This window comes from Gekko japonicus, unplaced genomic scaffold, assembly GCF_001447785.1.
Source record: "Gekko japonicus isolate JY-2015 unplaced genomic scaffold, Gekko_japonicus_V1.1 scaffold391, whole genome shotgun sequence".
Lineage (NCBI taxonomy): Eukaryota > Metazoa > Chordata > Lepidosauria > Squamata > Gekkonidae > Gekko > Gekko japonicus.
Window position 1 is genome coordinate 848,881 of NW_015174286.1, and position 14,744 is coordinate 863,624.

At 46.9% G+C, this 14,744-nt stretch overlaps 1 protein-coding gene across 3 annotated transcripts in view; it reads left to right on the top strand.

Annotated features, from left to right (window-relative positions):
• The window catches only part of MLIP (muscular LMNA-interacting protein), a 121,798-nt gene that overhangs the window by 61,153 nt on the left and 45,901 nt on the right, over window positions 1-14,744 (top strand). For 2 of the 3 annotated variants that reach the window (XM_015423986.1, XM_015423987.1), the window contains exon 5: window positions 11,119-12,690. The exons of the other annotated variant lie outside the window; for it this stretch is intronic. In XM_015423986.1, the coding sequence (XP_015279472.1) occupies window positions 11,119-12,690 (1,572 nt within the window). The remainder of the gene's footprint in view (window positions 1-11,118; window positions 12,691-14,744) is intronic. 3 annotated transcript variants of the gene reach the window in all.

The following is a 14,744-nucleotide window of genomic DNA, read 5'->3' on the forward strand; positions in this document are numbered from 1 at the left end:
GAAAGAGGGCAAACTGTCTCATGAAAATTCAATGCCACGGAGCATAACTGGTCTGTTTGGGACGAAGAAGTGGGGCCTATTAGACTGGCGTTGGCGACCTGGAGACACTGGCTGGAGGGAGCCAGGGTGCCTTTTGAAGTGTGGACTGATCACAAAAACTTAGAAGTTCTGCACACTCTGCGAAACATAAATGCCAAACAATTGCAGTGGGCAGATTTCTTCTCTAAGTTCAGATTCACTCTCCACCATTTTCTGAGCAAAGCAAATTCCCTGGCTGACGCACTTTCACGCCTCCCCCAACATGACAGTCAGAGGGAGGGCATCATAGACTCTATGTTCACACCTTCCCAACTGGGTGGAGCTGTCACCACACGTAGCCAAGCGAAGGCCCAAGGGGGGGAGAACACGGAATGCTGGGAGCTGAAGTTCGCCTCGGCGTTCTCTGAAGGCGATGCCAGGGAAGTGGAGGGGGACAGGTCATTGGAGAAACCAGACAACAGTTGCTGGTACAAGGGACATAGACTATACCTTCTGGCTGCCCTACAGGGGGAGGTCATGTCAGCAGCACATGGAGCTAAACTAGCTGGACATCTCGGCTATTTGAAAACTTTACGTCTTTACATCTACTGCAGACATTTCCTTGTTTGTTCAGTCCTGCCAAACTTGCATTATGTGCAAGCCTCACCCCGGAAAGCCTCCCGGGTTGCTCCAGCCACTACCCACTCCAAGCCAGCCCTGGGAGGTGATATCTATGGACTTTATCACTGACCTCCCTCCCAGCAAGGGCAAGACAGTAATATGGGTAGTGGCCAATCTTTTTTCCAAGCAAGCACATTTCGTGCTGTTCTGTAAAGTGCCCACAACCCGTACGCTTGCTAAATGTTCTTACATCACATCGTGAGACGGCTTATCCCCCCCCAAAAAGGCTTGTACAACTCTAGACAATACGAAGCTGATGTTTAGACTGTGCAATGGTTAGCATGGAGATCTGGGAAAGCTAGGTTCAAATCCCCACTCTACAAGAAAGTCTTTTAGCTGTATTCTGCATTCCCTGTGAAAAGGCTGTCCAAACTAGGATATGGAATATACCTGGTGGCTGCAATTCAGAATATAGCCACAGATAGACATACAGATAGAACTAGTAAGGGTGGACAAAGTTCTCCTGACATGGTTCAAATGTCACAGCCACCTTTCTGAACCAATATATGTATGGACCTGATCTGTACCTAAATGAGAGACTCTTGACAACTCTATCCTATATACATTGCCTTGAGCTCATAATAGAAGAAAGGGAGACTAGCAAGCTCCATTCTCTGCTACCACTGAGTCCACACAATGCTGTCCAGTGGAGCTTTTCAGAGTTGTGAAGGGGATCCTATCTCAGGCTCCTGAAAATGTAGATCTGGAAAACATACAGGCTTGCTGTGATGTTTTTCATGAAGCATATTGTGGATAAAATTGCTCACATCCGTGACGTCTTAAATTCCACATTTGGTCCAGTTCAGTCTCAGAATACCATTGGAGTGCATTCTAGTTGTAGTTAATATGGATGACTGAAAAAGTGGACAACCCACTCAGAAGTGTGTGGCCCACCATTTGTACACTTGACTCCTGCCTTTCATGGTTGTTGGTACTGACCAGGCTGGGGTGGTCAAATGGGTACAGGAGGTAATAAATGCCTCTCTGCAGGAGGGTGTATTTTTCCTTGAAAGAAGGATTGTGTGATCTCTCCTGAAGGAGGCACCCCTGGACTCCACTCAGTGGGTGACATTCTATTTTGGGGCAAGGTTCTTGAGCAGGAAGTAGCTGTGCAGTTTCAGGCAATCTTGGAGGAGATGGATTATCTAGAGCCATTTCCATTTGGATTCAGGCTAGAGTATGTGTTAGATCGCGCTAACAAAGGACTCGTACAGTGATTCAGCAAGTGATTCAGCTTTATTGGAAGTAACGAACAAGCACTAACTCAGTAAGAAACCAGAACAGAAAACAGTGGGAGCTTATGCTCCTTTTAAACATAACCGGGCTAATGTAGCCACGCCTATTTACAAATAACAACCAATGAGATTGCTAGAATAAAGACCAATGGGAGTCTTTCCCTCCTAGGGAATGGTATCGTTCTGATTGGTCGCTGTTACGAAGCGACCAATAGGAAGTTCGCTCAGAGGAGCCCTGGTCTGGCTTGAAGCTTAACATGGGAGTCCTATGAGGTGATTCATGTAATCATTTCAATACATTACAATTCCTCCCCCCTAAGTTAAGCCATCATCCCAATTGTTTTATTATTTACATACATGCAATCAACCTTTGTACATCAGTTATTCCAACAGTATTTACACTCATAGTCCTTCAGATAAGTCGGCATTTGCCGCGAACGCTGGGACCTGCGGAGCGGTGCAGGCTCCACGGGCAGACAAGGTTGTGGGTCAGAGTGGGGTTCACTACAGCCTGGATCAGGCACAGACTCGACTGGGATTTCAGCCCCGCACACAGGGTTCTGCCCTGACTCGGGGACAGTACCGGGCCTTTCGGTACTCACCGCCTGCTCTGGGGGTGTCCACTCGACATCAGGGGATTCAGCCGTCGGAGAGTCAGCGCTGTCCCTAGCCCAACGTCTCCTTAACTGATCTATGTGGCGCCGCCATATTCGACCGTCAGCTAACTGCACCACATACATTCGAGTACCCACAGAGTCGGATATAACCCCAGGAAGCCATAAGTGCCCGTTTGCATAATTTCGTGCGAAAACCTTGTCCCCTTTTTCAAACATGCGCACCTTCGGTTGCGCCGTGGTACGCTCGGATTGCTCTTCAGTGAGGTCTGGGTGCATTCGGTTCAAACGGGTCGTGAGTCTCCGCCCCATTAACAATTCGGCCGGACTACGGCCTGTAGCACTACAGGGGGTGGTGTGCTGCAGCAAAAGAAAGGAGCCCAGCCTCTGGCTCCAGTCCCCTTCGTCCATTTTACCCAGGGCCTCTTTGGCCGTCCTGACCATCCGTTCGGCTTGGCCATTAGATGCCGGATGGAAAGGGGCCGAAGTCATTTGGCGTATGCCATTACTCGTGAGGAAGAGCCTAAATTCCTCAGACACAAATTGAGGCCCGTTGTCACTGACGATGACGTCAGGCAACCCGTGGGTGGCAAAAAGTCGGCGGAGCGCATGGATCACAGCAAGTGATGTGGTCGATTTCATATGCACGACCTCCAGCCATTTGGACATAGCGTCCACCACAATTAGGAACATTTGCCCTTGGAGAGGGCCAGCAAAATCTATATGCAATCTGGCCCAGGGTTTACCAGATGACTCCCAGCCTTGGGGTGTAGCTTGTGGGGGATCGGGTCTGACTTGCTGGCATTTGGGACACCCTCGTACCCATTCTTCGATCTCTTTGTCCAGCCCCGGCCACCAGACATACCCTCTGGCCAACGCTTTGGTGTGTACCATACCGGGGTGACCCTCGTGCAGCGACTCTAACACTCTCGTCCTGAGTTTGTCAGGAACCACCACCCTGTTCCCCCATAATACACAGCCCTTAGAAATGGATAGTTCATTTTGACGGCTTTTGTAAGGGCCGAACTCCGGTTCAACGCTTCCAACCGGCCACCCCCTCCAAACCCAGTTTAATACTCGGGACAGCACGCTATCCTTGGCCGTGTGTGCTGCAATGTCCCTGGATGATACCGGGGGTCGAGGAAGCTCCTCAATTGCCAAGACCTCACAGGCGGGGGCAGGGTCTGCGCCAATGTCCGGCACCGGGCACCGGCTGAGGGCATCCGCATGCCCAATCGCTTTCCCAGGCCGGTGCTCTAAGTCAAAATCATAAGCCTGCAAAAATATCGCCCATCTAAGCATGCGTGGGGACATGATGTTTGGCAATTGCTTATCGGGCGCAAAAATCCCCAGTAGCGGCTTGTGGTCAGTGACCAGCAAAAATCGTCTGCCAAAAATAAAATCATGGAACTTTTTGACAGCCGCTACCAACGCCAGACCCTCCTTGTCTATCTGGGCATAGTTCCGCTCTGCCGCAGATAGTGATCTAGAATAAAAAGCGATAGGCGCTTCGCTCCCATCAGGCATCAGATGGCTTAAAACTGCGCCTACTCCAAACGGTGAAGCGTCAGCAGCTAACACCAGGAGCTTGTGTTCATCATAATGCGTGAGTACGGCATTAGATGTCAGCAGCTCCTTGACTCCCACAAAAGCCTTTTCCTCGGCCTGCCCCCACTTCCATTTTGCCTCCTTGTGCAAAAGCGCGTGCAAAGGGGCCGCCACTGATGCCTTATGCGGTAAAAACGCATGATAAAAATTCAGGAGTCCTAAAAAGGATTGGAGCTCCTTCTTACTCACCGGCCTGGGGGCGTTTTGGATTGCAGATACCTTCTCATCCGTGGGGTGGACTCCCTCTGCGTCAATGCGAAACCCCAGGAAGTCCACACTTTCCACCCCGAGCGTGCATTTTGAGCGCTTAACTCTGAGGCCGGCATTTTGAAAACGCCTGAGGACCTCTTTAACCCGGTCCAGTAGTTCCTGTTCAGACCCGCCCGCAATCAGCACGTCGTCAAAATAGGGCACTGTGCCAGGTACCCCCCTTAGTAGACGTTCCATGAGGCCCTGAAAAATCCCAGGTGCTACGTTGACCCCGAATTGCAGCCTGTTCACTTTAAAAGCCCCTTGGTGGGTTACAATTGTTTGGGCCTCGGCAGCCTCCGGGGTGACAGGCAACTGCTGGTATGCCTGGGCCAGGTCAAATTTGGCGAAAATCTTGCCACCCCCCAGGGAAGCCAAAATGTGGCTTATTACCGGGACCGGGTACGAATGTTGCTGCAGCGCCTTGTTAATCGTACATTTGTAATCGGCGCATAGTCGTATGGACCCATCTGATTTGACAGGGGTTACGATCGGGGTCTCCCATTTGCTGTATGGTACTGGCTCTAAAACCCCTTGCTCAACTAGTTTGTCAATCTCTTTTTCCACCTTATGTTTGAGAGACACAGGTACTTTCCGATACTTCAACCTAATAGGTTTGACTGACGGATCTAAGTCAAACGCAACCGGGGGGCCCTTGTACCTTCCCAACCCTTCGGCAAATACATCAGGGAACAGGTCGTACAGCATGCCCCATTTATTTTCAGACATCCTGTTAATCCCAGAAATACCGATGCCCAATGGCTCAAACCAATCTAACCCTAGCAGGTTAACCCGGTCTCCCTCTGCAATCAGGAATGACAGTTTAACACATTTCCCCTTATACTCAACAGTAACAGAGTCCCGTCCGGCCAAGGGAATTCGGTTGCCCTGGAAGTCGGACACTCTGGTTCCCGCAGGCTGGAGCCGCCGCCGGCTTCGGTTCGGGAACAACTGGCGCCAGGACGCGGCAGAAATCACCGTCACGGACGATCCTGAGTCCACCTCCATTGTACAGGGTCGGCCGTCGAGGAGTGGAGTCACGGTGATCTTGCCCTGGCTGCTGGTGCGATTTACGGCCGATGCGCTCGACAAGGTCGCCGTCAACTGGCAGCTTGCTTCCGATGCTGAGGAACGGGTCTTGCCTTGGGTGCTGACTGGAGTGCCCCTCTGCGCTGACCGGTTGTTAGTTGAGGGATCCTTCTTCGCTGATCTGCAGACTCTGGCCAGATGACCACGCCGCCCACACGCTCTGCAGTCGACATCACGAGCCCAACAGGAGCCGCGCTGGTGCTTCCCGCCACAACCGGAGCAAGGCTTGACGTTGGTAGTCTTCGCTGGGGTCCGCTTGCCTCGAACCGCGTTGACGTCATCATCCGCGTCTTCGCCCTCGCTGTCTCGTTGAGCGTGTATACTGGGCTCTGCCACCCGCTGGCGGACCTCCTTCGTGGACTTCTCCGCTGCTTCCGCGGCCACGGCCTCTTCGTAGGCCACTGCCCAGGTCAGGGTGGTGCGGGCGAACAGCCTCTGTTGCAGCCTTTCATCTTTGAGACCGCAGACGAGACGGTCTCTGAGGGCTTCCTCCACGTTGTGGAAATTACATGGCCGTGCGGCTTTGCGAAGGGCCGCCACGAAATCTGCGATGGTCTCGCCTCCGGCCTGGTTCCGCTTGTAAAAAGCGTGCCGGCAGGCGATCTCCGACGGTTGTGGAGAATAGTGAGCCTTAAGCTTCTCCGTGATGTCAGCGTAGGTGACAGTCTTTATATCAGTTGGGGCCACCAACGACCTGGCTATGTCGAAGGTCCCCTTCCCGCAGGAACTCAGGAGGCATGCTCGTTTCTTCGCCTCATCGGTGATGTCGTGGGTCTCCAGATGGAACTCGAACCTGGACAGGTAGGAGTCCCAGTCTTCTGAGGAGGGTTCGAAGCACTCGAACTTCTGGCTTCCAGCCATCGGGGGAGACTTGGGCACCGGAGCTGGTGGCGCCTCCGCCGGATCGGCTGCTGTGCTCTGCCCGCTTTCTTCCGAGTCCGAAGTGTGGATGTCCGCAGGGCTGCCTACCTGCTCTAACATCCCACCTTCGTCGCCAATTGTTAGATCGCGCTAACAAAGGACTCGTACAGTGATTCAGCAAGTGATTCAGCTTTATTGGAAGTAACGAACAAGCACTAACTCAGTAAGAAACCAGAACAGAAAACAGTGGGAGCTTATGCTCCTTTTAAACATAACCGGGCTAATGTAGCCACGCCTATTTACAAATAACAACCAATGAGATTGCTAGAATAAAGACCAATGGGAGTCTTTCCCTCCTAGGGAATGGTATCGTTCTGATTGGTCGCTGTTACGAAGCGACCAATAGGAAGTTCGCTCAGAGGAGCCCTGGTCTGGCTTGAAGCTTAACATGGGAGTCCTATGAGGTGATTCATGTAATCATTTCAATACATTACAGTATGGGATGGAAATAGCCTTGGCCACCCTTTCCTGGCAGAATGACAGAGGGAGTGCATTCTTGTTGATTCTCCTGGTTCTCTTGGAGACTTTCAGTAACATTGATCATGATATCCTTCTGCAGAGGCTGGTTGAGTTGGGAGTGGGTGGTGAAAAGTACTGGGTTCACCGCATGGAGAACTCGGACAACGACATGCATTTGCACACGTTTATTGTACTTCACACTGGAACTAACAAATGGCCCTGCAAAGCCAACTATATACACACCCACCCAGCAGACACCCAGTCCTGTTGGAGGGTTTGAATTTCCCACCAAAGTGGCTATTGGTGAATGCTGGGGGAAGTAGGATCCTAGGTTTCTATTGTCTAGAGGAGCCAAGATCCTTACTGTAGCTGTGGATCCCTGGTGGCGGCCCGCATACTTAACAGGTGGTCCTCTGCTTCAGTGATTTTGCCTTTGCTTGACTGGGTTATTCCAAAAGGAAGTGCTGCTAAGCACCATGGTATTTGTGCTATAGTGTCCTGTAGGGTTCCATCTTGTCCCTGTGCTGTTTAACATGTACATGAAATTCTGAGAGAGATGAGGGGATTTGGAGTAAAGTGCTACCAATATGCAGATGACGCCCAGCTCTATTTCTCCTTAACAGCTGTGTCAGGTGGGTCTGTGAAAGACCTGAACTGGTACCTAGAAATGGTACTGAGATTATGAGGGCCAATAAACTGAAGCTCCATCCAGACTGGATGGAGACTGGATGGAGACTGAATAGAGACGTTGCTGGTCACTGACAAAGCTGCTTGAGAACTGAGAAGTCAGTCTGTCTTGGAGAGGGTTGTACTCCCCCTGAAGGGACAGGTTCATAGTCTGGCCTACCACTGAGCTACAACCTTCTCTAAATTCCAGTTATCAGGACAATTTGCATACATTGCAAATTAGGTGTGCCATTGTTACCCAAATAAGTCTACATGTCAGGGCCATAATGTGCAAATGCATCCCCTTGCTAGAATGGAACATGTATTTTGGGTACTTCAATACTTGGGATCTACTCTGTGTATACAAAGGTCAGATCAACACTTAGAAAAACAGAAGGAGTTTTATTTAAAAGCCAAATTGATCTAAGCAATACAGTAGAGCAAAATAATAAAGTTACAGAAAGGAAAATGCATAGTGATATATACAACATTAAAACCTGTCTACCTACTTGGAGAATAAAACTAAAAGTGGAGGAAACAAGATGTGCAAGCCTGCTTCTTGAGAGAAGGGGGGGTGGTTGTCCTCAGTGGTGATGAAGCAGTGTCAGGGGATCAGACTGACCAGGCAGGGGAAGATGATGCAGAAACAGGTCCATGAAGTGGAAAAGCAAGAGGCCAACTGAGAGACTGGGGTAAGAGGATGTGTTCCAAAATGGCTACAAAAGTTGGGACTGAGGGGTAACTCTTCATAGCCTTGTGCCTGGGATGAATAGGGGAAAGAGTGTTGGCACTGGAAGGTAGGGATAATAAAAATGCAATCTTTCGAAGATGAGAGAACTTAAAAAGAAATCCTTTGTCTATATGGTAGTAGGGAGTTCTCCTTTGGCATGAAGAATGTTCCCTTGGGGAAATCTGGACGTTAGATATGTCCAGGTACTTGTCATGATTGGGAAGGGTAGTAATCTTCCTGTTTGGTCATTGAGATATGGAGGCAATTGCTGGAATTGGCCCATTGCATATTGGTTTGGAGATCTGGATAGTTAGGATCAAATGATCTGGGAAAAGGGGTGTGACGGATTCCAGGCTTGAGATCAGCCTGCAAGCAAAGACACCTTCAAGTCACATGACTAGCAGTGGTGAGGTAAGCCTGATGCAGAACTCAAGGGGGAGTTCTAAATTAAAAAACAAACAAACAAACCAACTCTTGACAGTTGGAGTTTGACAGTTGAGACTGTCAGTTGGTTTGTAGTCAGTTGGTACTGAGCCAGGGGACTGACACATCTTGTTGGAACAAATGAAATAGCTATATAGTTTCCAATATTAAGGGAAACCGAGAAAAGCCAAACATGAAAACCATAGTGAAAACTAAGGAGTCTTAACCAGGAAAATAAGCTCCTAGTGGTTAAATAAGAAATACACATTCCTCTCCCTTATAAATTATACCCTGCTGGAGAAAGAGCCTGATTTAGGGGTTTAGTGTGTGGCCAGAGTGTTTGTTGGACTAGTGGACGTCTAAGGATCAAGCTAAGGCACAGCAGAGGAATTTCTCGGTGAAGGTTGAGAGTACCTAAGAAACCCACACAAAAACTGGCTGTCTAAAACAGCATAAGGGTTGAGTTTGGAGAGAGTAATTTGTACTGTGTCATCTGAAGTGACTGATTATAAAGGAACTAACCTAAAGCTAAAATATGCCATCTGCAACTACGTATCCGCAAGCATCAAAGTTTTCCCTTGTAAATATATTTCCTGGCTGACTTTGTAAATAAATCAGTTGGTTGTACTGTTCCAAGTTGCATGGGCCTCAGTTTGATCTGGTGTCGTGTTTGATCTGGTGTCGTGAACAATGCTCCCTCTATACTGTGGAGTCTCGTGAGCAAAAATTCTACTTTGTGAGCTACTGGCATTAAAGTTGTGAGCAAGCAATTTGGCTACTGCATAAATTAGTTAGCTCTGAAGCCGTCCTTTCTGAGCTAAGACAAAAATGTGTGAGCTGGAGGCTAAAAAACTGTGAGCTAGCTCACACTAACTCAGCTTAGAGGGAACACTGGTAGTGACAGTTCAGCAACGGATTTTATATGCACGATCACACAGTCAACATCTGCCTCCTTTTCCCAGTCGTTGGTTTCTGGCTCAAAACCCCTTTAACCCGGAGTATTTTGTTACCAGGTCCCAAAGTCGTGTTTTCTCAACTCTCCTGTTTAAAGCCGCAGTTTCCCCTGTGTGATCGCTCCTCCAGTGTCAAGCCACTTCCAATGATTTAAACCCCCTCCCCGCTCAGAAACTTCCGCTTTTCGGCTGCCATTTCTTTTTGTGTTTGTGGTATGCGTATAAGTGACGCTCCACTACCGCGTTTTTAAAACCAACATTTAAACAGTTACTACTTTTGAGTTTGGGATCCCAAAGAGGCCAGTTTTGGGTGAAAGGTTTAAAGGGAAGTCTTCTGTCAAAGCGGTGAAATCACGGTGCTCTGTGGAACTGTCAAGTGAAATCCGTGATTTTCCCTAGTGGGTCTGCGTATGTGTGAGGATAAAGTTTTTCAATTCCACGGATGAACAGTTATGCGCATGTGCAAACTGAGAAGGGGAAAAAAACCCCGACACACGCTCCCATGTGATTGTGATTGTCCAGAGTAAAAATAATTGCATCAGAACCGGACCAGTTTAAACCGCTCTCAGCACCCCATCTGAACGCACCCAGTGTCTGACAATATCTGACAAAGTTAAACAGTAAACTTTCTTCTTATAAAAAGGCAGTGTTCATAAAAAGCCCCAGAGACAATAAGTGGCTTGATTTTGACAAAAGGACGAACTGTGTGGGTTCCTGGGTTGACAGAGGCTGGCAGACAGTGTCAGTGGAAAATAAACCTGCTCCAGACTGAGAAAGGTTAAAGGAACCAAACCCCTCATGCCCTAAAATAAGGGGGTTCGTCGCAAGGGGCTTCAAGGTTCTTGGGGGAAAGGCCCTTGATCGAATCCCTCCTAGGGTGGATATTTGTATGATTGCTAGTGAAACTGTCCTTTATTCTGCCTTAGCATGACTCACTGCCTCTTGATATCAGTTTAATTCAGTCTCCTATCTATCCGAGGCCCACAGTGTGGTGTACACATGTACAGAAGAAGGGCAACCAAGCCTTGCCCAAAACGGGTGTTCCCAGAGAGTGAGGGCCTCAGGGGCATCACCGTAAAGTGTTTGCTAGTGTAATCCATACTTGAGTTTGCATTTTGAAAAAGATAAACATTTGATTATTTTTAATGTCATGCAACTGTTAATAACATTCAATAATGCTTTATATTTTTTTGCAGAAAACAAATTATCAGTAAACATCAAAAATCCTAAATATCTTTTTTAATATAAATAAAAATAATAGAAGTCAACAAATAATTTATGCTCATGGATTTTTCGGTATAAAATGATGGTCACTTAGCAAAATGCCACGCTAGATAATTAAGATACAAGTTATGTGATTAAAGTAAGCTATTACTAACAAATGTCATGAATTTGGAAACCAGGGGTACACTTCTAAGAGTATCACAGATTCTACTCTACTTTAACCTTTCTTTTTCTTTGTTTCCCTCCAGTTAACTTCTCCTCTGTCTACGTCTGGTCATCTTTCCCATAAATCACCTGTTACCCATTCACTTTCTCCAACTAACCTAAAAGTTGAACCTGATCTGGCTCTTACTCTTCACCAAGGCTCTTCTGTACAAGAATCCCAAAGCCAGTGGCAGTCTGCAAATGGATCCACCACACATCAGTCCTCTACCTACTTACAGTCTACTGCTTCTTACAGTGTCCCTTTTTCCATACTGAAAAGACCCACTTTCTCATTTAACAGCCTTTCAGACAGTGTTCAGTCACCCCGTAACATCCAAGCTAGCAATCTTCACAAAATGTCTGAATCCACCAAGTCCCCTCTACCAAGCAAGGATCTGCCTCCCTCTTCACAGATTTCCAGTTCCTCAGAGACTCTTCAAAGCTCATCCCCTCACACCCTGTCTCCTCCTCCTCCCAAGAGGTTTAATACATTGGCTTCAGTTCCGTTCTACATCACGACACACCTGTTATCACCTAGTCCGAAGTGTCTTTCTCCCCCCTGTCATGGTTCCTCCTCAACCATATGTAGTGTAAACGATCCCTGCAGCCAAATACCTTCCAAGGGAAAGTCTGGAATTAGATCCCCTCTACCAACAAGGCTCTCTCTTTTGACTGCTGTTTTAAAGTCAGGATCTTCTCCAAAGAGATCCTTTTCTCCTGTATCTTGTCCTGCCACATTTTCTCCCAATTCCCTAGGCTCTTCGACCCTCACAATAGACCAAAAGTTTAAAACAATGCCTCCAACTCCCAAGAAAGTGCCTTCAGATTATTCTGTGAGGTCTGATTCGCCAGGCCAAGATGAATATCACCTTTCAGTGTTTCCAAATGTACCCAATCACATGGCCTTGTCCTCAAAGTCCAGTCCTAGAGCCAGATCTGTGTCCCCTAAAAGTTATCTTGATGCTGGAAAATCTTCTCCTGACAAATTACATCCTTTGTCACCCACCATTTCCACCTACCGAAAAGCAGTTGTCTCTCCACTATTGCATCCAATGATGCTGAATTCTTCTTTACCGCCTCATGTCCCAAGAAACACTTCTCAAATTACTTCAAAGAGGGCATGTTCTCCTGCTCACAGATATCGAGGCCCTGAGAAGTCTAAGAAGGTTCATACTTACTCTCCCACTTTCACCGCCAAGTCTTATCCAGTATCTACCCCTACTAGCAACCAACGGGACATGTTTTCACCCACTTCAGAAAAATACTCCCCCCTCTCTCCACACTTTTTGCAGTCTACTTGTAAATCAAAAGCATATATGCCACAAGTCTCTGCTAAGGATCTAAATGGTCATTCACCAGTTCCTTTATGGTATTGGCCTTTTTCTCATAAAGGTTCTACCTCACCTACTTCTTCAGACTATAGTGTTAGCCCCCGTTCAATACAGATTAATTCCTCCTCCATTCATGCAAGCTACAGAGCTTGCCCCCAATCTTCAAGACCTAGGACCCCATTAATGCAACCTAGATCTCCTACCAGGGTCCGTTCACCATGTTCACTGCTGTCAAGATCCAGGGAATCGACTTCACCCCTGCCTTCTGACTTTAAGGCCCCCCAGGTACTCCATTTGCTTGTTTGATAGCTTCTGTTCTTTTATTTCTCCTTCCATCCATCAGTCCATGGTTTCTGTCAGCAAAGGAAGAAAAACAAAACACGCTGAAAATATGACTATACCTGTTTGAAACTGGGGTGATCCAGTGTATGCAGGAACCTCTCCTGTCCAGAATGGCTGCCCCATTTGTTTCAATGGATGTAAATAAAGGATCCCTGCATCCCTGACATATTGCAGGGATGCAGGGACTCTAATAGACACATCTGAGGACACATGGATCTCTGGATGGGACAATTATACTAGTTTTTTGACATGATATGTGACTGTGTGTGCTATATTGCTTTTAAAGTTTTATGCAAGTCACTTAACCTGAAAATCGTGCCTTGACTGTTTTGAAAATGCAAGCATTTTGGTACCTATGTTTGTTAGTTGAAAGAAAGATGAGAGAGGCAACTTCTGTGTTTGGAATAAAGTGTTTTGATTCTGTGTTTGTGCCTGAGTTTTCTGAAGCACATAATATGCTAGCTACAGTCTTGCATTTCACACCCATTGATTAGAGTATGCTTTAAGATCTATTAAGCATGGGAGGGTATGCAGACATTGTTAATGAATAACAATTACTGCTGCTGTGGATTGCTTTGTGCTTGGCTGCACAGAAATTGTTCTAATTAACTTCAGCATAAAATACAGGACTAAACAGTGGTTGTAAATATATACGTGGAGTCAGTTTTTGTGCTATTGTTTTCTGCATGTAAAAGCACTCCCCCCAAAAACACATTCTAGTAAAGATTACTGATAATGTTTGCTGTTCATGCCGAGTCTTTCCTATTGTTTAAGGAATGTGGAACTGGGCATGATGAAAAACAATTTGCACATATTTGAATAGGTTCTGCATATATAAGGACGGGAGAGATTCTCACTTTCATAATGTATATTATGTGCTGTACTCAGCTCTCTCCAGCAGCCATATATGTATGCATTAAACTTTCTTATACTGACTCATACCATTGATCCATATGTGTCGCCTTGCAGTGGCTGTCCAAGGTTCTTGGGTATAGAAAGGTCTTTCTCAACATCTACAACCTGAGATCCATTGAATGGAGATGCCACGATTGAACCAGTGACTTTATGTTCCAAGAGCACCTGCTCTACCACTACGTCACAGCCCCTGCCCAGATCTAAATCTTCCAGGTCACTGTAACACATGGATTAGAATCTAGATATCCAGAAACTGAAAATCCAGTCCCTTGAGGAATGGTCCCAGTTGCCAACCTAGAAATAAAAGAAGGACATGGAGGGAGTGGCAGTGACAGCTACACTCAAGGGACTCGTTGGCACACCAGTTTCAAGATAACATGACAGAGTGTTAAATTAAAACTTTAAAACTGCTTTTGCTTGTTCATTGCTTTCATTGGTTGTTAGCGAAAGGATTGTATGCACCATGAAAGATCTGAGTGCTGCTGGATATATTTTGATTTTAAACTTGGCATTATCTTCTACAAATCTATAAAATCTCTTGGGCTGATATAATTCTGGCCTGGAGTTATCATCAGTTTCAGCACCAAATCTATATGGACCATCTGGACATTTGATACCAATTTCCCCACTTAGTAGATCTAATATTTACATCACTAAGGACTGAACTCATGACACAAAAAGCTGCTTTATAATGAATGGGACCATTGGTCCACCAAGGTCAGTACTTAGGCTAGCAACAGCTCTCCAGGATCTCAGGCTGAGGTCTTTCACATCACTGACTTTCTGATCCTTTTCACTGGAGATGCCAGTGGTTGAACCTGGTACCCTCTCCATGCCAAGCTCAACCACTGAGTCACAGCCCCTCCATATATCTAGACCACATTATTCTGTTTAGAGAAGTATGTGAATCTGTCAGTTTATACACATGCATTATCAAAATGGTTTCTTGGGGGTAAATGATCATAAGACTTTTCTTGACGTCCCAGTTTAATAGGGTAAACTGATATTCAACTTCATGACTGAACTACACAATAGATGTGACGTGAGTTGGCTTGGGGATCCCCCCTCCAACATATAAGATA